We start from the raw sequence: 27853 nt of genomic DNA, 5'->3' as shown, positions 1-27853 counted from the left end.
GGCATCTGTGCAGACTCAAGTCGACTGTGTGGTTTTAGTGCCATCTAGTGTTCATCTGCAACCAACACACTTTATACAGATACAGAAGCATACATGTTGTTGGAAGAACAATCCTGCAAAAACATTCAAAAATTACTAGAAGTACTAATTTCAGTGTTTAATATCTCGAGACATCCATGTCACACAGGACAATCACTGGATTGTTTTAGAGATGACTTGTTTTAAACAAATGCCTACATTTTAAATAATATAATATTTTGAAAACAGAGCTGTTTGTTCAGCGTTTAAAATCTAATGAGGCAATACAGCGTTATAGAAAATGTATGATGCAGTGTTTTGTGCTCTTAAACTATAATAATAATAATAATATAAAATTAAGATGATTAAGTCAACAATCCTGCCGTTGTGGTTCAGTGGGTCGAGCCGGTCGCCTCCCAACAGGAAGGTTGGGGGTTCGGTCACCAGCTCCTGCAGCAACATGTCCGATGTATCCTTGGGCAAGACATTAACCCCGAATTGCTCCTGTTGATTTGTCAGCGGCGTATGCATGTTTATGAATGGGATTAGTTACTTCTGATGGTCTCTCTACATAGCAACCTCTACCATCAGTGTGTGAATGTGTAGGGGTGACATGCGGTGTAAAAACACTTTGAGTAGTCAGAAGACTAGAAAAACGCTATACAAGCTCAAGTCTATTTACCATTTACTCCATTTGTCTTCTTACCCAATAGAGTGCGTAATCACTTCAGTGTATTCTAATGAAATAATGAAGATGATCAGGTCCTCTTAACTGTGAAATCCAGATATTTTATGTCATTCAGTTTCTTTGTAGTCTGAGAAAATGCTCAAGTGGAACTACTCCTGTATGTAGGTCATTTGTATTGACGTATGTTTCAACAGAACGTGATGAGGGTCCGGTTCTATAAATCAATAATATTTATTAACACAGTATAAACAACAAATAGCAACAGAGGAAACCCTTCATGTAGGGGCGTATATGGACAGAAGACCAGCAGTACATTTCAGAGGGGCTGACTGAGACAGAAGCAAAGACAAGGGGGGGGGGGGGGGGGGGGGGGGGGGGGGAGGCTGATCATGGTTCAGATTCCATGGTACACATACAATAGGCCTATACACAAACCTGTCAGATGCGTGGACCTTGCATGTTCCTATAAAGCCATTCAGTCCGTTTGCAGATAGGCAAAAAAGAGAAGACTCACAGTCATGCTGCGCAACAGTTAGCTACAGTATGAAACAGAGTCATTACATAAAAACAAAGTAAATAATCTCTTTAGAAAGGTTCTTTTATATAAATGATTTGAAGTGTACAAAACTGTATTTTACACATTTTCTTGATGCATTTCTTGCATCTAAGCAAGACCCAGTAGCCTACAGCACACCTCCCTTCAAAGTACAAACTACTTCACTGGATTACAAGCTACATACAGACTGCACTGTACCTCTGTAGCACAGCACGCCCACATGGCGTTAGGAGACAATGGGAAAGGAAAAGATCAGCAGCATCGTCTTTTAGTGGGAATACACACCTATAAAAATGCGCCAGGGCCCTCATATATTGCCAAAATCCCATGCAAAACAGCAGAATGCCATCCAAACTAATCATAGTGACCCAGCCACATACAGTATGTATCAACACAGCAGCATGTAAACATCCGCGGCTGCTTCATAGATCTATGTTTCTAATGTTCTTGATATACACATGATAAGTTAAGGCTCTTTAAGGACCTGAGGAATTTGAACATATGATGAGGCACACAGAAGGCAAAGAATAGCTCGAAAACACAGGGCCGACTGAAAGAAGAGGAGCATGAGGCAGCCACGAGGGTCCGCTCACCAAAGCGGTCCTATGAAAAAGTTAGAGGAACCCAGGGGAGGGGCTCTCCAGTAGAGCATGGTGCTGTGTGTCTGGTAACAAGCTCACATGGAATGGCTTTTAGGACTCTGACTTTCTGGAACTTCTTGGTCCCCTTCTACAAGAAGACTGAGAACAAAATGTCGACGTGCTAAAAACGCTCTTTCCTTTTTTTTTTTTTTCTTCTCCATGCTATCTGACGGCAACAGATTTTTTTGGTAGCAATATACATTCAATCTGTCCTTACTGGCCCTGGAGTACTCCCTTTCGAGTGCAATTCTATCGTCATTGACAGTCCTCCTTATTCGCAAAATTGAAATCTGGAGCTCAGCAGAAGCTAATATGAGTCTTCAGAATTCCCCTGTTGGCAAGTTCAAGCTTTTAAGTGCTGTTTGTGATCCGAATAACATCCTTACCTGACATTTGAGTTCCAGGAAGCATCACATTCAAAATGCTCACAATATCAGCGTCAGTGTAATTTCATGAGAAAATTGCTGTGACTACCAATCTATGTTCGCTTAAAGCTTATTCAGAAAGCTGAACACTGCCAGGATTTTGTCTAATATCCTGCACAGTGCAGAAATGTTTTGAAGGGCCAGTATGGACAGTAGAAATGATTACAGGAATATACACGCAGAAATGGTATGTGAGTATTGCATTTAGATAAATTTGACATGAATCTGAACCTTTTTCTTTACGCAGTTAGAGCCAGTAAACATGATTTTCTTTAGGAGGAAACCCCCAAAATATTTGTTTTGTCCCCTCATTCTTGCAGATAGAACACACTTAAGAAATTTCAAGTCCATCTTGTCCATTCTGAATTAACTTTCACCAGCTACTTCCTTTAGAACGTGCTGTCTGGTGACACGTGATTTGAAACGCTTATCCCTTCTCCATTAGCAGTACTTGAATAATGACCAATATCAACAAACACCAAACATGTTGATGCAGTGCTTTGATTGAAATATTGCAGATACATGAATGCAGAGTTGTAGGAGATAAGCCTATTAGAACACGCACTTCATAAAATAAGCGATTATGGTGTCTTACAACCAAAGTTACATGTAAATATTTTAGAAGAGAAAAGGTGCACTGTCCGATCAGATTCCTAAACTCCAGACTTGGATAATTGATGATGTAATTTGCCACACGCTTAATTGTTTTCACCCCAGAAAGCCCAGACCAACATTAAAATAATTATGAAAAAAAATCTATAAAAGCTCAACATGTCATACAAAAAGATGCATTCAAGACTTTTTTCTTTTCTTTTTTTTTTTTTCTTATGAAAGCTGCTTTGGTAACAACATAGTCGCGACATCAGTCAATCCCCTTTTACTTAACATGGGTGCTGAATGGGAGTCCTTTCCTGTCATCTCGATGGTGTTTTTTTTTTTTTTTTTTCTTTTTTCTTCGTTTTCCGTCAGCATCTTCCTTCCTGCCTCTAAAATCTAAATGAATGGATCTAGTCACACCAGAGTGGGCTGTGTTTGCATTCCGCCGTTGAGCTGTCTGCACATCAGATGCAACGTCTGCTGGAAGCTGTTTGTCATAAAGATGTCCGTGCTGTGAAAGACAGTGCTATTGTACTGAGTGCTGATAGAGTTGAGACCTTGGATGCTGAGCCGACTGCGTTGGGGCCTGAAAGGAATTGAAAAGAAACAAGGCTGTTAGCCGGTTTGCCATGAAACAAACAAAAGAAAGACTTTTGGCATTTCATTTTTTCAGTGGAGCCTGGTTCGGTACTTACCAGCTGAAATCACTTCATTCCAAAATACTTGAAAGTTATTACTGAAGCAGCACAAAGAGACATTGAAGATACTCTAAAGAAATTGCTCATCTTACTTGCTCATATTTTTAAGCTTCAAGTATAGGCCATATTTACATAAATGTCTCTTGTAGCATACTCTTATCCAGCTCTCTGTTTCTTTCGATACTGTGATTTCTTATCTGTCCTGGCAAAACGCTAGCAGGGGAGAGGATTATTCAACGGAGTGACAAGGGAGGCACTTACTAGCTTTCCACTGACCTGGTATCCCTCGGATGGTGATCTGCCTGCTACTGCTGCCTTCCCCTCCCTCTCCAAACGGCTTTATCTGTACGATATAATCCTCATCAGTGGGCAGAGCGAGCTCTACAGAGGTTGTGTTGGTTTCCATGACGTTGGGGCGGCTGTGCCGATTCTTCTTGTACAGCACCTGAGGAAATATGGCACGAGTCCAATCAAAAGTCAGGTTCAGACGCCGGGGCAACAAACACAATTTTCTGATAACGCCAAGCGACTGGGTGCTTACTTTGTAACCAGTGACCTCTGACTCATTCTCCAGGGCCCTGACCTGTTCCCAGTTCAATACAATCTTGGAGTTTGATGTGTTCCATGTCACTTTAACTGGTGGCTGACTGGGAGCTGAGGGTAGGAAAGGAAAAAAACATTATTCGCCTCAAATAAAAGCTGAACCGTTGCAGAGTGACAGGCTGTAATCCCTCGCTGTGATACCTACGTGGTTTTTTGGTGGTGACGTTGACAGTGGTGCTGGGAGGCCCACCCCCAGCAGTGTTATACGCCCTCACTGAGATGTAATACGCGGTACTGCCTTTCAACCCACGGATAATAGTGGACGTTTGATTTCCAACGGTCCTTTGCATACTGGCCGTGTCTTCCTTTTCACTTCTACTCCAGTACCTCAGCTGAAAAAGCAACGGGGCAGAACAACAGATGTGAGCGCAGGAAAACAGGACAGACACCTTAAAAGCTTTCTGTCAATGAATTGCAAACTAGAACCAGGGACGTGTGCACTCAACTGGACAGAACATTTAAACAGGTCTAAAACAAACTTAAGCAGCATGTCACCTCATATTGCCTTTGCTCAGCGTGATTCACGTGCCTCAGTTTTTTTTTTTTGCGTGGCAGACGTGTGTCCTGGTTTAAGTTATGTGGTAAAGATTGAGGTCAAATATGCAATGGAAAAAAAAAAAAAGAGGAAAAAGAAGGAATCTGGAAAATCCCCTGACATCCACTTTCACTGATAACAGATTTTCTTTGTCACCCCGCCTGTCAGGGCTGAAATAGCTGGCACGCTTGACAGCACAAATATAATTTGTCTTCCCTCACAGGAATGGTTTGCTCAGGCCTTGCTCCTCTGTTGACTTTGAGTGGTCAACAATTTATTATTCAGGCACTTTGTGCATGAAAATGGTGCCTTTTATTCACACCTTGGGTTTCAATAATGAGCAGAATTAAGATGACAAGAGCTAACTGTGCCGAAAAGCCAGCGTCTGAAACTGCTTTGTGGAGTGTGGATTAGAAGCTAAACGTTCTATCCCTTAGAGTATTGCATCAGTACGCTAATCAGGGTTGGTTACAGTACTTAGGTAAACATCAAGAGAAACACGGCTAAACCCACAGCCTGGGACTACGCAGGACCATTATGCATGCAGAAAGCTTTTGTGTCTTAGGGCATCAAGGTGCATGAGCCTGAAATGCTCATCAATAATAGAAGAGAACAAGATTCAACAGCTTTAGTTGCCGTGTTTCTGTGCACGGATGCACACACAAACACATTTGCATACAGATTTAGCACAAAAAAAAACAAAAGTATTTCAGTCAAGCTCACCTCATATCCCAGCACTCTTTTCTTGCTGGAATTCCAAGGCAAAGCTTTCCAAGAAACTTCAATCTCTGATGCAGAGAGGCTCTTAGCACGGACCCTGGTGGGCGCTCGGCCAGGCTCTGGAATTAAAGCATAAAGACTCTGAATGAGTGTAGAAACACTGAGCTTTGATGACCCCTCTAGGAGGGAATATGAAAACAGTTTCAAAGCTATTTCTTTCATCTGAACAACAGAGGGAGAGAAGTATGGGGAAGACATCTGCAAGGGCTGATAGAGGAACACTGGCAGCAAGATATCTGCTGCTGCTGTTTAGACCCTGAACAGATCTTTTTATGTATTTGTGAATTTTTATTGGTGTAGCAAATAGAGCTCCTCCATAAAATGTGTGTCACACTATCATGCGTACCTTCCTCAGCAGAGTAGATGGTGGTCACGGGTCCAAATGGCCCTTCCCCCTCATTGTTGTAAACCCCAACCTTCACGTGGAAAGGTGAGAAAGGTTGGATGCTCTCATTTTTAAAGATATATCTGGATGCTTCGGCAGATGGGACAGCAGCCTGCATCCACCCTGTGGCGCCGTGGGGTCGAAAAGCCACAACATAGCCGAACCCTGCTCCGTTCTGCAGCTCCTCTGGAACAGGCTGCAAGAAAAAAACACTTAGACTAAAGAAATCTTTCTATCAATGTTTTGTATTTAACCAGTTACTATATATTTGCATGGATTTTCAATTAACCGCTTAGCTAACTTTTTTTTTAAATTCACTTTGTGATACATTGCATTACATTGTAGTACATTACTTTTTTTTACTTTTTTTACTAACAAATGATTTAGCACCAAGACAACTAATGTTGTTTTTCTATTTCTGAGTCACGCTCAGCAACAGTATGACATCTTATATATAGAAGAGCTTTAACTCGACACATCCATTACACAGCACGGTGCACTCTGCAGGAAACTCTTTCAGCCACTGTTGTCCAGACTGATGACATGTGTCAAACATTTGAAACTGCAGACTTCACTTCAGTTGATAAAACCACTCACTTCACTCGAAACACCTTTTTTTTTTTTTTTAAATCAGAGTTTTAGCATCGATATAAGAGAAGAGGTATGGACCAGTTGAACTTTGGATCAGCTGAATATTTAAAGAAACATGAGAATCACAATGAGGAACTCAAGAGTATTTTCTGTGTATGGTTTAGGATTTGTTAAAAGCTTTCAATGGAATTCATAATTTTTCTTCATAATTTATTTTACAATGTCTTCAATTCTTTGTAGGTAATATAACACAGAGTAACCTGCTATTTTGTAAAGTGTCTAGAGATAACATTTGTAATGAATTGGTGCTATACAAATAAGGATTGATTGATTTTTATTTAACCTTTATTTAACCAGGTAATTTACCCATTGAGATCTAGATCTCTTTCACAAGGGTGACATGGCCTGGCATGTTTAAGATACGATTGATTGATTGATTGAATTACCTCACTTGAACATGGCTCTCGAGCTCATTTTGTCCCCTTTTTGTATCAATGAATTGTTTGATTTTTTGTATTTTTTTAGTTTTGCACACATTTTTTTCTAGAACTGCAAAGTAATTAAAAACAGTTGAAAACATAAAAGAATCATTCTTATTTAGTTTTCCTAAACATTGTAATCAGTTGGTGTTGTTCATAGCAATTATTAATAAAACATTTTTTTTTAACTCATTATATTAAAAAGAATACTCGATTTGTAAAGTGACATGAGATAAGGTTTCTTATGAGTCAGAATTATACAAATAAAGATTGAATAAATCTGACACATGACATAAGGTTGATTCTCAACAAAAATGAATTCAAGGCATACTTCAATCAAAAGTCAAATGAACACCTTACTCCCCCTTCTATTCCATTTGAAGTTTCTTTCTATATCTTCACAACATATTTTACATTATTTATATCTGTAAGTATATCCACTGTTTTCTAAGAAACCATCCATTTGAAATATTGCCACTCTGCTTTTCCTTATAATGAAATGAAGTTTGCATTTTGTGTTAAATATAATATTTATGTTTAAACATGTGCCATAACAGTCAGCGTGGAAAAGAGTGGCAACGTATAAGCCTTACTGCATTACAGGATCCCATTGGTGGTTATCTATTAAAGATTTAGGTTTAAGTAATCACTATAAACAAACATCTGTATGCAAGAGAAGGTAACAATCTGCTCTAAGAAATGGCCTCTCAATGCCTGTGTGTGTATTCCTGCGTGAAAAAACATAGAGTAAAATGTAATTTCCCCCTTGGGGACAAATAAAGGACCTTCTTCTGAAAAGTTGCTAGACTGACAACACTGGCAATGCACAGAAAAGGAAGTCCTTTGTTGCCTACCGCCGGCTTTATTGGAGACCCTGAAAAGTTGCTAACAGAGGCTATCTTGCTGTCAGATGATAGCCCATGGTTTGCGAGATTGCTCATTTTGCTGTGTGCCTATGTTCAAACCCATTTGTTATAGATTATCAGGATGCTTTCTTTCTTACTGCAAACCTTGGGCTGAAAGCCACATTTAAAAGTTAAGATAAAAAAAGGAAGTCTCCTTACTTTGTTTTACTTCAAACCTAAAATGCCTCGGGGGATATTCAGGGGTGAGACAAAATAATGGCGATGTTAAGCAGAAGTTGGACTTCCATTGAACTCTTGCATATTGAAACATCATCACTAGCTCTCTTTAATGTTTCGCAGCACAGGCTGATACTTTTAAGGAAAGTGAATAATTATGAGCTTTTTAAGAATTGGATTGGTATGCGAAGGCATTGTTAAATGGAAAGAAAATAAAGGGAAAGAACAATACATGGGAAAAACAATCTACAATAAGTCGGGACTTCGAAGGAACCATTGAGTTTAATTATCTTATTGAAACCTCAAAAGCATTTTTCTCTTCCCTAGGGTGACAGCAGCAGTTATTGCCTCTCTGTTCTTAAAAATGAAATGCCATACATTAAGCCGTTGAGCTATTATTAATGAAACAGAGGCCCAGATCCAAAGAGAATAATGGCGCCTGGCTCCCTCCTCCATGGGCGAGGGGGTCTGGAGAAAGTCTGCTTACCTCCCATGTGATGACTAATTCCGAGCGACTGCCACCGCCTCCACTCACATTAGCTGGTGTGACCTTCGGAGCTGAAGGAAGAAGACAGATCAGCTTAGCCTTGTTGACTTCACACAACGCTGAGAAAGCACATGTTATCATTGTGCTCCTTCAGAAACTGTAGGGAGAAGTAACTTTTGAATATAATGGAAGTCAAAAGTCAGAACTCCTGTCAGATAACAGAAAAGTTTTCACAGCTGAATCGGGTTGATTTTTTGTTGTACAGATGTAACCCGGACTAAAACCAAATCTACTATACACAACTTCGGATGTTAATGGCACTTTCATTTGAGGTTTTCTCGGATGTTTTGCAAGATACCTTTCATCTGCCCACTGAATATGAAACTACATCTGTGAAATAATTAGCTTAGCTAATTATACAGCCTTTTGGAAAGGGATAAATATTAGGGTGTAACCAATCTGCCAATGAATCCCTCGATATGTTTTGTTAGTTAAATCATTCCTTGAGAGCAACTGTAACAACCAAAGTCCCAAACCCCCACTGGATTAATAAAGTATTTCTGATTTCTGATAGTAAAAAAAAAAGAATTAATAAGCTATACTCTCATATACAGTACTTCAGATAGTTCCCTCTTACATCCAGTCTTTATGCAAAGCTAACTCTCTCTCTCTCTCGGCGGTATTATAATATTTAACAGGCTGAGAGTAGTTTTCAAAACTCTCTCAACACTGCTCTTTATGACCACTTCAAAAAAGAAATGTGGGAAATAAATTCAATTCTGTTTTTGATAGAATGTATGGAAGCCCTGAAAGGACATAAATCAGTACTTTATTTTACTCTGCTTTCCTGTGGTGACAGCGACACTTTGGTTGTTTTCTCACAATCTTAACTGAAATATCTCTCTATCACAGGAAAACAGAGTTAAGTAAAGTGTTTTGGTGCACGTCTGCTTAGGGCTTCTGTAAGAGGGAAAGAAAGAACAAATGTTTTTGATAGAGGTAAACGACTTTTTTCCGCTCGTGCAGTACATACAGGTCCCTTTTGTCCTTGCTTGTTTGGATGGCTTGCTGGGCTCGCCGGTCCCGATGGTGTTGCTTGCCAGAACTCGAAACTCATACTCCACCCAAGGGCTCAGGTCTATTACTGTAGCTGTCAGTCGGTGGCCCCCCACCATCTCAGGAACTGGCATAAAACACAGACACAATGCCCCCTTCAGTATCAAGAAACTTTACATGTTTTTGTTGTGTGCATGCATTAGCAGCAGACAGTCCACCAGGCTGAAATGTCCCACGTATCTAGGACTCAATCGTAGTGAGGAGTTTACGCCCCCACAAGGACATACACAAAAGCAGACAACAAAACAAAGGAAGCATGTAAAGAAAGAATAGACAGCTTGAGAGACAGGTTGTTTCACTAGAAATAATGAAAAGTGAATTTCTTTCTGTCTACCTGCAAGGTCATGATGTGGTTTTGTTTCATATAAATGATCCTGATGTGATAAATCAATGAGGTAAGCAAAACTATCTTATATCAAGGTGTCCTTAATACACAAAAATATCAATAGAACAAGCTATACAGAATGGGATAAATGCACATTACACTACTCAGGCATGAAGCGAAGGACACCATTAAAGAGGATGTGGGGAAAAGATACATTTGTGCTATGAAATTACAGCCTCGGCAAGAAGCTTCATCATCAGGATGGGATCCATGTAAAGTGTTTCCTGGGGGTTAAATCAATCATGATTAGTAACATGTAGTCATCAAAAAGATACAACTGCAGGCTTTTATCGTTCCATTAATTCTTTTGATTTTTGCTGCAACAACAATGACTGCAGCATCAAGGCTACCCAGTACACCAAGAGTTGGAAGTTGTTGCAATGCAATGCAGATGGCTCTCCATTTTTTCTTCTATTCTGTCAAATTGGCACCGATACAAAAGCCGCTTAGTTGAATGGCACCACCTTGCACTCCAGTCAAGTTTTAGAGACACAAAGGTCTCAACAACTCCCTTTTCTCAGGCATGGAGGAACTAAAAACACTATTTACACAGATATTATACAGTACCTTCTACAGTACCATCCAACACATGAAGGGTGGTGGCCGGATGTTTGGCAAAAAAAAGAACCATTTGGTCAGGATTGCGGCTACAGTAGTGGTGCTACTCAAGGAAATGCACCTCTGCATTAATCTTTTATCATAGGAGGTTAACGATTGGGCAAGTTATGAAGCAGTACATCAATCACAGCACTGATGTCATATATCAGACTAAGCACATTAGATTAAGTGATACCCCTGCCAATGTTGTTGTGGGCGGTCACAAAATCAGATTGTAGGTCCTCATAGGACGAAGACAAGACCTAGTTGAAATAAGGTTTGAGTCCAAGACCAGGCAGAGAGCCTAGCTCAAAAAGAAGACCTGAGACTTGTTTCAAGATTAAGGCCACCTGAGTACTGCAACACTAGTGTTTAGTTCCACCATCATTTCCTCAGTGACTCCTTCAATGCAGAGATGGAAGAAGCCATGTTGCTTGTCTGTATTGTACTGTTCCTCAGCTTACGTCTATCTTTTTTTAAATCAAATTTACTTTGATGTTTCTTTTACTACAACCAAAGTAGAGTTGGTAAAATGGGTGTTAATAAAGAGAGCTCCTAATTTTTTTCCATTCTTACTGACTTGAAGTAAAATGTCCTCTAGTTTAATGTCATTCTCAAATGTATGACTAAAGCTAATTGTGGGGCGACCAGAGAGGTCTGCACCTTCTAAAATATATAATCATGATCATTCTACCATTGAGAACCAGTTGGTGCTAGGCTAAAAATAACATGTTGAATATTCTCACAGGCGAGGTAAAGTCAAGAGCGAACCCCTGCGTGTGATTGGAGGAGGCCACGGCTGGTTGGAGAGAGCTTACCTGTGGTGACAGCCTGCCACCCAAGGGAAAATGGTGTCCTGGCCTGGATGGTGTATGCCGTAATTGGACTGTGATTATCAGGACCAGGCCTCCAGGACAGAGAGGCTGTGGTATCAGAGATGTCTTCTACATTGATGTTGGTGGGGGGGCCTGGGGGACCTGATAGATGGTCAAGCAGTAAAGAAGAGAGGAAGATAGAGAGACATATTTAGGAAAGAGGAAAAGGAGCGAGGGAGGGCGGGTGTGGATGGGGTGTAAATCAGGAGGAGATGGAGAGATGTGAGAGAGTCGCCATGATTTTAGCACCTGCGGCCACTGTAGCCAAGTCTTGTGTGAAACCTTTGGGAGCTATCTGGTCTAATTAGACTGTAAATTTTGTTTAAACCTTCAAGACAGAAATTACTTTTTCACCTCCCTATTCATTCTACACTTTTATTTCTTCATCAGCCAGGACCAATAAACATTCATCTCTTACAAACTCGTCCTTCTTCGGCACTAGATGAACAATAAATACATTAAATGTTAATGACTGATAGGCATTATGGTATCTCCATAGTAGGGAAAAGGAAAAGTGGCATGATTTTCTTCTGTTGTGGCTTACCTCTGACTACCAAGTCCACAGCAATGGAAATGCTGTCCACCTTTGTTTGCACAGCGCACGTGTACTTCCCTGCATGCCTCAGCTGGATATTTCGAATCATAATGTCTCCTGCGGAATGCTGCTGTCATTCAACACGTGCACAGTCACACACACACACACACACACACACACACACAAACACACCCACACACAGTTCTATAAGCAACACGGTAAGCCTCCAGCTATTGTAATTCAAGAACAATACAGACTTTTCAGCCACATGGGAACAACACCAGCTGAACACAGAGCTCATTCTCATGTATGTTTGTCTTGAAAAATAAATCCACAATACCTCATGCAGCCTTTCCTCGGATATAGTAAAAAAGGACACCGAAATATCTCCCCTCTGCTTAGCACACTCCATATTATAATTTTAGAAATGTACATGCCTAAAAAAAGGCAGATCTTCATTGCAGTATACGTCGAGCAGTTTCAGTTTAAAAGGAGAAGTCTAATTGCTTATCTAAATTGTTAGTTCTTTAAGGCGGTCTTTTATTCCATCTCTAATTGCAATTCCAAGGCTCACATTATCATTTCATCAGAGTAGAGCAACGCAGGTTCTGTAATAAATTGGACATGGCGGAAAGCTGTAGCATAATGGCAGTAAGAATTAAGAGTGACTGGTAGCTTAATCAATGTAAGTGTAGCTGTAAAGCAATTTATCGTGGGAGAGGAGACTGTAAATAACGGCGCAAGAGTCACCTTAATCATGTAGGAGAAACAGGGAAATATGCCTCAGTGCTGTTTTATTTTTCTTCCCACCTGCAGTTTTTGAAGGAGCCTTGAAGACTTTGGGGGGGGTAAAAAATAAACCTGCGTATCACATGTTGAGGTGTGAGGCGCAAATCTTTTTTTCCAAGTGTGCCGCGGCTGCTTGAGACTGGGCGAGGCGTGTGTATGTAAATTTCTTTTTTAAAAATAAACCACAGGCAGCAATTTTCTGGCCATAAATAATACACTTGATACAAACATTCCCCCTGCACTGCGGCGGAATTTATTATGACCCTGCTAAAAGAAGCAGCAGCATAATATCGATGTACCAATGAATCTTCGGAGTCACCTCTTGACCTTTACTCAATGAGATCTCTGAAGGGGTTGAAAAATAAATCAATGTCTTTTGTGGAGCAGAGGAGCACAGTCGCCCACCGAAAATGAGCATTCTTCAGCAAACCACAATACAGTCAGTTTTCATAATTATTTATTGTGTTCAATCGGGAATGACTGAAAGCTCCTGGTCATGTTGCTCAGGACCATTTGTGTGCTGTGTCTGGGCCAGAGCTCTGGATTTTAATAAGGCAGTAGAGTCTGAGACTGAGCCTGATCATCTGAAGTGCATGTCAAAGTTCAGGTGGGACTCTATGACTGCTGGTTTAGCTGGACCCTGATGGCTTTGGAAGAAAATGTTCTTTTGTTATTCTGTTTATTTTATTATAATACTTCTGAAACTTCTATAAAAAAAGAGAGAGAGAGAGAGAGAGAGAGAGAGCGAGAGAGAAGATTTCCATTTTTTTTCAGCTTTGCATACATCTGGCACTCCTGCCTTTGTCTGGCCATGCTGCTTTTCTTCGGCGTTATCACTGGCTCAAATAACTACAATCAATGTCACAGTGAGCCATAAGAATGTAAAATGTTTACTCATCCCCGTCCTTATTTCACACTTTGTCACTGTTAGAAACGTATTTAGTGCGGCATACGACAAGCACAGAGACTAGACCTCTATAGGTGAATAGTTCCTTTTGTCCTCGATCAGATTTACGTCAGATCCTCCAAAGACAAAGAGAACATAAGGGAGCAACAGCTGTTGTTTTTCATGCAAACACCTAACTGAACTGCATAGGAAGAAATAAGGTTGAAAGTTATTTAAAACCTTTTTATACATATAGCTAATCCTGTTACGATTTTTAGTCTACCTGCACTGTCGTTAATTTACTGCTCCATGTGCCTTTGAATTGCCCGCCGGGGACAAATAAAGTTTTTTTTAATTGAGTTGAATTGAGTGTGCAGCATATTACAAGAGCTTGCCTGTGTACACTACATGTGCCTGAAATAGGTTGAACTGATGTCCTCTTTCAACCAGAAGGTAGGGGGTTCGATCCCCAGCTCCTGCAGCAACATGTCCGATGTGTCCTTGGGCAAGACACTTAATCCCAAATTGCTCCCGCTGCTTTGTAGGCAGAATGAATGTGTATTGATGGGATATGTTACCTCTGATGGTCACTGGGGTGTAAAAGCGCTTTGGGTAGTCACCAGACTAGAAAAGCGCTATTCAAGTCAGTTAAAATTTTTTTACCATTTACTGGTTTGTCTCATTGAATTTAAAAGATCTGACCAAATGTTAGAATAAATGCATCAAAAATGACCTCTAAAATGAAAATAAATGTTATTCAGGAAACTCAGTTACAATTGATTTAGAATGTATAGTACGTGTGCGAACATTATGACAACATGACTTTGGATTCCCTGTTTGCATATATATGTCATTTGATTGTTTTTTTGAATGGAAACTTTTCTACAGCTCACACAACATTACAAACTGTTTAAAAACATCAGAGGCCTGACATTTGCCACGTTTTAACAATCCAAACAGAGATTATGGACTTACACCTCCCACTTTTTCAAAGTATCCACCGTGGCTGCCGAAGTGGATGAGCTGCTCGTTGAAGAACCAGGTGAACTTGAGCTCCAGTGATGGATCGTGGCTCACTTGACAGGGCAGGACCACGCTCTCCCCCACAGTGATGTCAAGCGTGGACGGCAGTGTGGTGATGATGGTCGGCTCTGAAACACACAATCCCACATCCATACGGGTTTGATCAAACACACTTGTTCAGCTTCCCTTCACAGGCATTAAAATTCAGCCCGGGAAATGGCATTGCAAAAAGCAAAGCCCTTCCATCATCCTTATAGATGTGTCAGACTCTAATAGAAGGATATATGGGATAGAGCACACTGCAAACTAGGGCGCACAGCTACAATAACTGGTATTAGTTTCGGCCAGAGCTCGTCTCTATGGGGATTCGGAAAACGTGTCTCTCCTGCATCCGGAGAAGCCTCCATGTGTCACTGCCAACTCATCTATCAGCCCGGAACTCCTGTGATTGGCCTGAAATTCCCGAAACGTATCACTAGGAAAACAGTAAACAGTGGTGAGCACTTCTTCCTAGTCGTCGCTGCACTCTTTTCAAGCCTGCAGTGTATTACAACAGCATCACAAGGGAATAAGGCAAGTGTCTCTTATCTGCACTTGTGTGTGAGTAGCAAGAAGAGGGAGGTGGAAGGACATGAGAGAGAGGCGAGATGAGAGGGAGAGGCTTTGTTCTTTGAGTGTAAGACACCTGTGCTCCTCTTGGGGGTGCTGTGATTACTTGGTTGAAATTGCCAGACTGAGCTCACGGACTAAATTAACCATGGCAAATGATCCTTGGACAGGCATAGATTCATGTAGAAAGTGCCGGTAGTGCAGTCTTCATCCAGAGTGAATTCGATACCTTCGTTGTATTGGCCCCCTTTCCTCCCCTCCCTTTCCACACACCCACACACACACACACACACACACACACACAAACACTACACCCCATGTGATTTATCTCGTCGTTTTCTGATATCAGGCCAGAATGCTATCAGCTGGTGGGTTTTGTCATACACACAATGAAAGTGCGCGTGAGAGCCCCAGACCTATATTGCAGGGGCTAAATGGTGAGCAATGGCAGTGCAGAAAGAAAAAAAATAAAAGATCCTAATAACACACAGGAGGTGTTCAGGGCTCTGTGTCTACTATGTCTGCTCTGTTTCTACAGGCCAGCTACATCTTGAAACAAGATGGGCAGGAAAGAAAAAGAAAACCTTAAAAAAATCTAAAGGGCAACAAACACGTTTCTCTAAAAACAGTGTCAGGACTGTTTAGCAGCAGTTTTTATTCTGAGAGAGTTATCCTAAAGGACGCGTCGACAAGGAGATAGGGGAAAACAAGAGGCTCAAGAAGGATCTAAGGGGAAACGCTCGCACGGATCTGCAGGCAGATGTACTCCCTCCTCTACCTCTTCAACTGAAACGATACTATTACAATGCATTTCTTTTATTATGACTTTAACATGAACTCCTCTCCTTGTGGTGTGCACTGCTCGGTCTATTACTGCCTGCAGGGATTCACTGGGACAATGATTGTGGGAATATGCTCCCTTATTACCCTCCTCCGTCATCATTTGTGACAGATTATGGACAACCAAGGTTGGTTACACAACCACACACTGGGCTCTTGAGCCTAATTTGATTGATTCCCATCTTGTACGGTGCCTTGTTACCTACTGCTACTGTAAACGGAACGATAGTATCCCACTTACTTAGTGGGGTCAATCAGAGACAAAGAGAGGGAGAGGGCTAATGTGCTGAGCCAGACTGGGTGGCACCCCGGGAAGCGCTGCTGAGTTGGGTCAAAGCACTATTTACTTGATTCAGTTGTACTTGTTTGCTCTCTCCACAGTCATCTCTAGTTAAAGGACCGGTTGTACGAGAGTGCAAAAGGTTCCATCGCACCCTCATTTTACATTTCTGCACCCTCAATTGAATGGATATATATTTATTTTTTTTACAAAAAGTAATCAATGCGTTCAAATTCAGTGACTCATCTATGATGGTCATGACAGGTGCACGTTACCTGTCCGTTCACTGGGGAACACATGCGCGACGCAAGTATTCATATCACCTGTTCTGTGGTCACTGTAGCTGCAGCCCTTTCAATCTCAGATGCACCCTATGTCATTTTGTTCTAGAACCGGGTGTTAGTACGTATTTTCATGGATTCATTCATCTTGATAATTTTGTGGACATATCTTTAAATTGTGTCAACCATCTTAGGGTAATTCTACTTTTGGGTCTGTGAAGCTGTAACCTTATATGGTGAAACATGTAAATTGTAGCAGATCTATGTTTGGATAGGAGCCAACCATATGTTGTCAACAACTGTTTGCTAGACAGAGAGTCTACATCGGTTACGTATACAAATCAGTGTCATGTCATCTTTATTGTTTTATAGTGATGTACCCAAATGGAAAGGAATTTGTGGGCTGTACCTTCTAGCAGAATATAAGCCACACTGTGTGATGAAGACTTGGCCATTTGGCCATTTGGCCATTTTGCCCATGATGGCCACTTTGCCAATGATTGTCAATGATTGTGAGATCTTGGTCAGCATGGGTCAGCGATGGTCTGCACTTTGTCAGCCACGTGTGTTGTGTTTCTGTGTTGTCTGACCATGGCTGAATAAATCTAAGATGATCCACAGTCTGTTTCACGTTTTCATAATTGTCCATCTACTACAGAAATAACTACCACCTAACACCGGGCCTGTCTAGTTATAAGGTAGTATTTAAAATACATGATGGATAAAACAATTAAACATATCAAATCAATTTACATCATGACATTTTGTCTCATACTGCAAATTTTCACAATAAATAGTTAAATAAATGCATCGGACTCAGTGTGCGAGTAAGGAGTATGTGCGTATAGTTTTTTTTTTTCAAATTACAGATCCAAAAAAACACAAAAAAAAACCGGACTCAGTGTGCAAAGACCTTAACCACTAGATTTCCGGCGACCCCTATTATCCAAAGTTTTAGACAATAGGGGAATATTTGAGAATATTCCCTTGGAAATGATTACATTAAAGACACATTAGAACTGATAGCTAAACCTCCAAATAACTGATTCAAATAAATTGTTTGTACAAGCTAAATATATTTTTATTAATTTAGTCACGGCTGGTTGAGTGGAAATGGGTCGATTGAATAATAGATTCTTATTAAACACATATCCTTTTGATTTACCCTGGTCTGCCTTTGTTTTATCGAAATGCGAAAAGGATTTTAAGAAAACTTCCCTGGGACTTTGGGAAGTGGGAAACTGTCAAGAGTGTTGAGAGCTGTGTACTGTGTATGTGTGTTTGAGTGCCTCTGCAATGAGGTAATCACTATTACATGTTTAGAAATACACATGGGCCTCTTCTTGATGTATCAACGTCTATCCATTATTACACATGAGAATGTTCATGTTACATCCAATTTAGTGTGTATGACTTTGTCCCCTGAGACAGGCTTGTTCTTCATCTCATTTCTTCTGTTTGCAGATTATCGTGTCGTTGAAAAATCTAATTTAAAAAACGTTATGAGAAATCTTCATATGAGGATATAATAGCCCTATTAGAGAAGTGCTGGTGTTTTTATGTAAAAGTGTCTCTTTAAGAAGGTTAAACAGTTCCTCCATGCTCTGCCTCTTCTACAAAGAAAGGTGCAGGCACTATTCTCATGACTGCAAGAGGTCTTATTCCTGGATCACAGACGTTTTGTTTTTTCATCAAGTGCTGAATTTAAGCCTAGCTAGAGTTACGTCTCGATTCATACGGCTTGATTACATTAAACAGCACCAACAATCACAGCACCACATGTGGTGGAAGGGAGAGGATGTGAGTAACCTGTGGGGGAACAACAGATGACTTAGTGACACAGGCTCACAGTGGGAGCACTCAGAGAAGCTGTGCCACAACAACATATGGTTGAGCGGAAAACAGAGCGAGCAAACACTTAGAGAATGACTCCCTGCTCCTCTCTGAGGCGTACCGACATGCCTCACATGACCAGTTTCACCAGCCTTCACACAAACAGCACCCATTATGAATAATGCTTGTACACCTCTCCAACGCAGCAGGAATCCCTCCCAGCTTTGATGCTCAAAACCTGTAAAGTATTTTCTTCTTGTGTGATACACTTTGTTTTTTTTCAATCAGGGAGAGTGATGTGAGCGTGAATAAAGCAAAAAGGAGGGCGTGGAGAAGTCATGTGCAATGTGATTCAGGGTCGTTGACAACAAATTCAATAAGTCGAAGCTGCTGTACTGTAAATGTCTTGAATCTAAAACACATTTTGAGACAGACAAAAATGAAATAAACGGGTATATAGTTAGTGCAATTTAAAAATAAAAAAAAGTTTGCTAAACTAAAACCCCTTTCTTCAGTTTAAAAGTAAACCTTAAAAAATGAATTGTAGTCTGAAAGAAATGTCAAATTTCTGAAAACATTCATTGAGCTTCAAGTTTTCCATTTTCACAGAATGCCAAAATTAATTTTACAAGGCTTCTCCAATATTGTTGGAGTATCCGTTTTATATCAGTGCCTGTGTATCGGTTAAATATGGGGACATTTTAACATTGTGCGGAAAAAGTTTTAAAACGCTAAAACTTTATTTTTGTGAAGAGAAAATCCTACTTTTTAAAGTTCACCAGATGTACATTTTCTACCTTCATAGAATCTTTCAGAAGTGAGTTTACATCACCCACTTTCAAAGACCTACCCAAACAGTTGCAAGCCTTGGAGCCATGTCTGGCAGAGAAGTATTAGAGCTTTGGTCTGAAACTGTGAAGTTTAGAAACAATCCTGGAGGCAGGTTCGTTCAATTTTAACCTATTGGTTGTGGATAACTGTTGGGTCTTTGAAAATAATATAACAAAGTATAGAGTCTGGACCGGCTCTTTTTTGTAAAGTGTCTTGAGATAGCAATTGTTATGAGCTTGTGCTTTACAGATAAAAATGGATGGATTGATTGATGTAACAGGTCAGCCAGGTGGGTTGGATTGACAGACTTCTCCGCCAATGACTGACAACTAGACACAACCCAAACAGGATACCTGGTTCTTTCCTTGTCAGTCCGAGAGCAGTCCTTCTGTCATATCAACGGTATAATAAGTCATAATCTTCTTTTTCACTACCTGATACTAAATGAGTTGACACAGTAGAGAATGAAACTATGGCCCACTGATGAAGGCTGCTTTTAAATATTGAAACATTTTACTGTGCAAATCCTTACATAGCGATCAGTTAGTGATGCATTCCCTCTCACCCAGCAGTAGTAGGTCCATCAGAAAGGGTCAACAAAGCTGGACTCACTTTAGTGCAAAGTAACAAACCAAAACGTTGCATGTTACCTATATTCAGGGACTACAAAGAGTAACTAATGTGTAACAACAAAATGTTTGCATGTAAGTGAAAACATATTCTCTGACGCAGACCACATTATTTGGATCTGTGGTTGAGTGAGAAGGTGAGAGCCTTAGTTATCCATGTATATATCCGTACATACACTATACTGTATGTCCATTTATCTGATGTATTTGGAGGCAGCAGAACCAAAGGAAAAAACACACTTCATTCAGTTAAGGCCAAAAGCCTTTTCTTAAATAGCTTTACAAAATGTGATGCCACATGTGGAGCGAAAGTCAACATCATTTATTTGAAGATTAATCAATAGAATGTGATGTTTCCCATTTAACCTTGCTGAAGAAGTCCTTCAATTCATCCTTTTAATTTCTCGGGTCATTTTGGAACAAGAATGAAAAACTCATCCCACATCGTTTTTGTCAAAAAAAAAAAAAAAAATGTTTTTTTAACTAAATAAAAATTAAAGATCTGTCAAGGACAAAATCTTCATTCACTAGAAAACCTTGTGAACCTTCTTTACAAAATACATACAAGATTCACTGAAAACAGTATCAGCAACCGGATCACTGACAGATGGCTGCTCAATGTGTTTTTCTTTATAAATGTCAAGAGTCACACGTTGGATTTTATAAAGTTGTGGACAGTCAACAGAAAGAAAAGGTTTGTTTGGGCACTGTTTGAACTTCCAAAATCAAATGCTCTCTTTTCTTCCAATTTAAACACCAGCGCTTGAGTTTGGTCTATTTGAACAGCTTCAAATACTTTTCCCTACCCACACGGTCAAAGTAAAAACTAGTTATTTCCTATCATAACCCAACCATAAGTGTTCGTGGCTATGTGAATGCAGGCTAATGCAAATGTTAACGTGCCGACATGCTTGTTCTGACATTTTTTAAGCCCTGTTTCCATCAAGCGGTCCAGTTCAGCTCGGTTCGGTACAGTACACATTTATTGCCGTTTCCAAAGTCAAAAGTTGGGAAGGGTACCAAAATAACTGATCCGTACCATTCTATTTTTTTTTGGTGCCCTTCTGTTGGGGTGCCGAGCGTATCCAACCCTAAAGGGCGGAGCTAGACACACTGCAGTCCATTGATTGGTCGAAAGAGTTGTCACTTCCCTTGCAACAGTGGTAATAAAGGACAAACTCAAAACCCGCCATGTTCAAATATCCTGTGGATTTAGAGAGAGTAATTTCAAAGCTGTTTTTGATTTTTTTGCGACTTTTATCATCACCTTCTTTGTTGAATTTATTAGATGTCTACACTGTGTCGAGCAGCTGCTTTAGTGATGTGTAAGGGTACGGTGGGCTGTGGAACGCAAGACCAGGATTTACTGTACCATACCGTACCAAACTGTAATGAACCCAACTGGACCACTTGGTGGACATGGGGCTTTACATGACATGTTTAGCAGTTACAATATTTTTGTACAAATACAATATTTGCCATTTAGAGATAAGCACAATTCAAAATCTATTCTGTAGGTTTATATTTCCCTTCAGGCATAACTCAAAGGATTACATACAATGTTGGCCTCATGGTGGCACTGGACAATAACTTGAGAGGTCAAAAAAAATACAAGTCATCGTAAGAGGAACGTAAATGTCTGAACTAAAGTAAATGGCAAACTGTTCAAAAGTTTTTCAGACATTTCTTTAAAAAAAACACATGCAAGAACGACACAGTGGCTTATGAGGAAAAGTCAGGGGATTATCAGTGTAATTACGATACATCCTCTAGGTACCAGGATGTTGTGCATGAAGAGTGACACTGCCATTCCTAAAGGCACGCCACCAGTGTGTGTCATAGCGCTAAAGTGATCCTTTTTAACTTTCCAAGCACCTCCAGAGCATATGGTAGGGATGATGTGTCACCATGTTGGAAAGATGAATTGCCTTCAGGGTCTAGAGAGGCAAACAGAAGTGAAAACAGTGTGATCTCAGAAGTTTTGAGTTCACTGACCATCTGTAATGATCGGAGGCATCCTTAATTACTGCGGCTCATCTCCAGTGTAATCAAAATTCAAGGAGCAGGTTTATAATCAAGTGCAATTAATCCGCTAATATCCCCCCAGTGCTGGAATAATGGGGACTCTAACAGGGCTCGTCTGCTGTGACTGCTCCTCCGCTGTTTGCTGGGTGGCTTACTCACAGCGGGAGACGCTGAATGCTTTTTGACAGGTATTTTTTTGGCATTCACATCACCAAAGTCAATTTGTATAAACTACTGTCATCTCCCATAAGGGCTGCTCCTGCAACACACATTTCTCCCGGCTAAACAGGTTTCCAATCTTCAGGGAAATAGTGCATGTAAATTACCCTATCCCATTTTCTAAACAATATCGATTGTGACAGAGAGGTACAGGATCATATACAGGAACATTTGTATATCAGCTGCAGAAAAACGGCTTTTAACATATAACGATGGATAGAAAGCAAGTGAGGCAGGGTGTCGAATGAAACCACTTTCTGAAGAATAATAAGTGGAAAACAGTGCGGTGTGTTTATGCTGAGAAGACACAGGGGTGTGTTTCCTTGCGGGCCATCAACCTGAACCTACAGTGAGAGCACACGGATTGGCTGGCGGCTCTACCATTTCATTTCACAGTGTGTGATAAATGGTTAATAGGAGAGTGAGAAGTGTATCTGGCAGAGTGAAGCAATGCTCTGCTTTTCATTACGCCGCAAAGTCAATTTCTGTGCTTAAAATTTCACAGCAATTAGAACATTCACGTGCTAAAATACAAACACACTGACTTTTTACACTGTTCATTTCTTCACTTCAATTATGCAAAGGTTACTGATTATTTTTATAGGAAGGCAGAGTCGCCAACGGGAGGCAGAGGGAGGCATCAGCATTAATCAGCACTAAGGTGCACTCTAAGCTCTACCCACATCCTTGACTGCTGCTGCCTTTCGAGCATTCATAATAAATGAAATCTGTCGTTTATAATTTAACAGAAAAGGGAAACATGCCTTGATAGTGATTTACAGAAGGACAAGCTGGTCTAGAGAATTCCATTATATGATGTGTTGTTCGTAAAGAGGGGATTTGCTTCATTGATACACCACAGGACATTTCTCCTGCTGTGATTCATATTGACATTTATCAATGTTTCCCAAGTATTCAATTAAAAACCTGCCTGCAGTGCTTGAAGTAAGATTTCGACTGGAACAGTGAAAAAAATCACCTACCAAAGTGATATTGATTTTTTAAAATTCATAGATTTTTTTTTTTAACATAGTATTCACATGTAGAATGAAGGCAAAAAAATTACCTAATCTTATAAAAAAGAATGTGCAACATTTTCTAAATAAATATGGCAGACATCAAATATATCTTATGTAATTATCTCTGAGTCAAGACTGAGCGTGAGTCCCGTCGGCTGTTTTGTTGTCGGCGCTGTGTTTACATAATGTTTACATGGACGAGACGGCCGACTAAAAAAAAATAACATAAGCTACTCACTGCTTATCTGAATGTCACAAAAGTGTTTTTAGATCATCGCCATTCTGTGTCAATTTATGTGGAATGTGAAGCAACGAGCTAACTGAAGTGAGCTTACATTAGTCCGCTAACACAACAACGCAGGCCACAGGCAATTGCAGCTTGAGCCAACAAGGACAATTTTGTCCAGCGCTTGCGCTAAACTCCTCTGTGCGAACTTGAGCGGAGGGGGGTTTGAGATGTGTCGCTCCAACCCCCTATCAATATGGTGGAGATGCAGCCAAACAGCAGTTTGTTTTTTGGTTTCACACTGGTGCTCAAGGGCGACATCTACTGGATCAAAAAGTCGCACGTTCTTCCTTTAAAGCAAATATCACAAACATTGGTGCTTTACAAAACAGACTGATTGATCGATTGAAGGCCATTCTTCACATTTTCTGGAGAATTTAAAGGATATCTGCAGGTTTTTTATTCCTTTTTTTTTTACCTGTATGTGTAATTTATTGCCTAATGTGAAAGGTCCCCTTAGGACTTACATCAGCGGACATAAAGCACGGGCTGCTTGTTTACATGCTGTTACACTGAACCATTTTCTCAGATGTTCTGAATTACTTATCTGAGCATGAGTCTTATCGCCTTAGAATATGCTTCTTGCAGGAAAAAATTGACCAGATAAAATTGCAGCCGTAAATATTGTCTAAAGGATAAAATGCGGAGAAGCCAATTATCTGTTTAAATATACATGTAAATCTATACCAAACCTTTTGAAATATGAGGCATGAACTTTTCTCCCATAGGCCAACGAAACAAGGATCAATAATTCCATAAATCCCGCCAACGAGTAAGGTCATGGCAGAACAAATAACAATAACACAAATGAACCGTGCAACCCCTGAGAAAAGGGGGGTCACAGGGAGGGTATAGTTCACTGAATATGTCAGCTACTCCCCCAGGAACAAGATGAGGTGAGTACTCCCTGTGGAAAACAGCTGTCTGAGAATAAAACCACTCAAAGCACAACATTTCACCCGCTACTCACATTCATTTTCCTTGAATTCATGGCCTTTGATACACAATGGCATTTCAGAGTACTTTACATGATGCATCTTTAGGAAGAGAAGAAATATAAACGTGCATTAGCTTCTCTTAATCTTCCGTGGACATGAACCTTTTGATATTCTCCGATGCAGTCTTTTTAAAATTGATTTAAAATGCCTGTTAAAGCTGAAAACTGAGGACTAACGATTTCAGATTTAGTTGTTCAGATCCTTATCAGGCTTTTACGAATTAAATAGAAAGTCATTTTGTCTGTGTTAAAACTCCTGGTAGGTACTTAAAGTTTGTACATTTTGGCGACCCCTCTGGACAAAGTGGTACCTCTTCTCGTCCCCTTCACGTGCAAGTAGTGGTTAACAAAATCATCTTTTCCAGCTTTCTTTTTCTAAAGATTTAATTTTGCGCTTTTTTTTTTAAAAGAAAATTTTGGGATCGGACATTGGATAGAGTCAGAAATCGGGGAGAGAGAGAGAGAGAGAGAGTGGGAATCGACATGCTGGAAAGGAGCCACAGGTTGATTCAAACCGCGTGTTTGGAGGACTAAAGCCTCCGTGGGGTGCTCATACTAACTTACAGACTACCAGCACCCCATCCTGCTTTCTTTTAAAAGTCAAATGTATCATTCATCAAGAGCCTTTTATTTGTCATGGAAAATGTAACAAAATATCTGCTTTAGCAGCATGCCGTAAATCACGTTGTCTGACACTTACCCTGCAGCAGCTGTTACAGACATTAAAAATAACAATATAGAAGTAATCAGTCTTCAGTAGCTGATGCTGTTGTTTAGAGACATCAGTATTCATTTCAATGTGTTTCATAACCAGTAAAAACACCTCACATTGAGTTTCAAGTTATAGAGATTTAAGCACATTAAGTCATTTATAAGTTTCCCTGTCTTAGAATATTCTGTGGGACTGATACCCCTTGGTGGAAGGCATTTTTGATATCCATCCATTATCTATACTACTTTTCCATCTCGTGGTCCCAGGGTGCTGGAGGCGATCCCCGCTGTCATTGGGCGAGATGCAATCACAGGACAAATAAAGACAGACAACCAGCCACAATCACATTCACACCTACGTACAATTTAGAGTCAACAATTAACCTGAAGAGCATGTCTTTGGGAGTGTGGGAGGAGGCCGGAGTACCCGGAGAGAACCCACGCATGCACAGGGAGAACATGCAATCTCAGAGACGCCACGGGGATTCTAACCAGGAACCTCCTTGCTGTGAGGCAACAGCGCTAAACACTATGAGGATTAATATTAATCAGGAAAGGGCCAAGGATTGAGACTTGGAGCCTGGGCTCTGATTATTATAACACTGGCCTGAGAATCAAAACCCAGTTTTCCAGTAATTTCTCAGAAAACTCAAACAAACAGTAATCACTACGATACCAGTGTGGCTGAGAAAGCATCGACCATGTCCTTCGTTTTTACAGTTTCTTTGGCGTGGCTTTGATGAACAATAATTGCTCTATTATTTCCTTCTAAGGTTTGTTCTGTCTGTATTACAGAATGTTCCTACCAATGCTGTTATGTGATCACAGACTCATGAGGATCACATCTATCACATCAAACCACAGGAGAAAAAAAAAAGTCTGGTCAACCTGTTTACGAGAAGAAAAACACAAGCGAAATACAGAGAAGCAAAACCCCAGAGAGATTAAAAGAGCTGTACAACAGACAGTGAGTGAGGCAAGACCCTGATGTGAAGCAGAAAGGTCCTGCTGGGGTTTCTTTCTGTAATAAGCACATTCGCTCTCTTTCTTTGTCATGTATGGACAGTAATTAAAGATAAATCACACAAAACGCAGAAGAAACTTAGTGACTTTGTGTGTTTGCTTGATCCAGAAAAAAAATCAGCTCTGGCTTAAGAAAGAGGACTTTTTTTTCCTAACGTCATCCACAACATTTCCACAGTCTTAACCAAAATGCTGCTATTTCCTACTTTCAACCACAAACTTGGGACTCGTGAATTTAGTGTATTTACTCAACCAAGTGTGCAAAGAACAAGTCAAAGTCAAGTAGTAATCCCAGTTAAGCAACAATTCAGGGATGAAAATGATCCCCTATGTGATTCTTAAAACAAAACATGTCCAAAAAAGTAACAGGTAAATAGCTTTTTGAATAATACATCCTTTCTTACAGCACCAGATGAGAAATGCAAACTCCACAATAGTCTTACAACACGAGGTCTTTTCACACTGCACATAAACTGACAGTACTGGAGGAACGGACAAATCGAACTTAGTGTTCTCAACACCTTTGCAAACAGACATGGTAACTGACGTGTGTCTGTCTCAGGTTATGACACCGAAGAGAAACCAAAAAACTATCTTCAGGACTTGTCAAAAGACAGAGAGAGGTTTGAGGCTTTCAAAATCAGAGTCCTTCTTTTTCCATGATGGTCATGTTTTATTTATGAAATTGAATACTTCAGGTTAGATTACAAGGAGCAGAATGAAACATCAAGCAACTCTACACGCTGTCAGAGTGGAAAACATGCACTTGAAAAAGTTGTCCAGTACTTTAATGGTCAGGGGTCCCTGCAGACTGAATTGCAAACGAGACAGTGATGAAATAGCAAGACGGAATAGGAAATACCTTTAACTGTGATGCTTCCTGTGCTGCTCGCCACGCCAAACTGGTTTCTTGCCACACAGGTGTAAAGACCTGCGTCAGATTTGGTTGCATTCCATATGCGGAGGTTACCGTTGTCCAGAATTGACACCCTGTCGAAAAAAAAAGACAAATTATTTCTGTCACTGCTGTTTCATCTTGTACTGTTCAGAACACATGTTGAACAAATTGCTCTTTATTGGTGGCATTCTGTTGATGTAGCAAAAGATAAGTGGCTAATACAACAAAGAACATTTCTTAGTTTCTCTAATTGAGTTCTGCTTCTTTGCAAACTGACAGCGATGAGAAATGGGACTGATGTTAAGGGATGATTAATTCAGCACATAAGTTCAAGATATCTAGGACAACAGCGGCTTCATGCCCTTTGTACAATGGCCACTAGTGCTTGAATAAAGGTCAAAAGGCCTTAACAAAATGTGACATTTTCTAAATAACAAGCGAAAATGGAAATTATGCCCTTGAAAGCAAGGTACTGTGGGAAATCAAGGGCCGCCCGACTCATCAAAACACATTGAATTTTAATTATCTGAAATGCTCTGCTGAATCTGCAAACTGTACAGCATCAGCCTAATGGTGAGGGCGGTACAATGATGTGTGGCCG

General features: G+C 40.3%; 1 protein-coding gene across 3 annotated transcripts in view; it reads right to left on the bottom strand.

Annotated features, from left to right (window-relative positions):
* Positions 1 to 322: 322 nt before the first annotated feature.
* LOC132977034 (contactin-4-like) overlaps positions 323 to 27853 on the bottom strand; it is a 163515-nt gene continuing 135984 nt past the window's right edge. The window contains exons 12-23 of one of the 3 annotated variants that reach the window (XM_061041381.1): positions 27217 to 27344; positions 14724 to 14899; positions 12083 to 12203; positions 11482 to 11640; positions 9599 to 9748; positions 8566 to 8636; positions 5888 to 6122; positions 5485 to 5600; positions 4372 to 4558; positions 4165 to 4277; positions 3885 to 4068; positions 323 to 3511 (exon numbers count right to left, since the gene is read on the bottom strand). In XM_061041381.1, coding sequence (XP_060897364.1) covers positions 3420 to 3511; positions 3885 to 4068; positions 4165 to 4277; positions 4372 to 4558; positions 5485 to 5600; positions 5888 to 6122; positions 8566 to 8636; positions 9599 to 9748; positions 11482 to 11640; positions 12083 to 12203; positions 14724 to 14899; positions 27217 to 27344 — 1732 coding nt within the window. In that variant the 3' untranslated portion in view covers positions 323 to 3419. The remainder of the gene's footprint in view (positions 3512 to 3884; positions 4069 to 4164; positions 4278 to 4371; positions 4559 to 5484; positions 5601 to 5887; positions 6123 to 8565; positions 8637 to 9598; positions 9749 to 11481; positions 11641 to 12082; positions 12204 to 14723; positions 14900 to 27216; positions 27345 to 27853) is intronic. The other 2 variants (XM_061041383.1, XM_061041382.1) reach the window with 2 other exon arrangements.

This window comes from Labrus mixtus, chromosome 7, assembly GCF_963584025.1.
Source record: "Labrus mixtus chromosome 7, fLabMix1.1, whole genome shotgun sequence".
In the NCBI taxonomy this organism is placed as follows: domain Eukaryota; kingdom Metazoa; phylum Chordata; class Actinopteri; order Labriformes; family Labridae; genus Labrus; species Labrus mixtus.
Note: the sequence above shows the minus strand (reverse complement) of the source record. Positions and strands in the feature narration are given on the sequence as shown.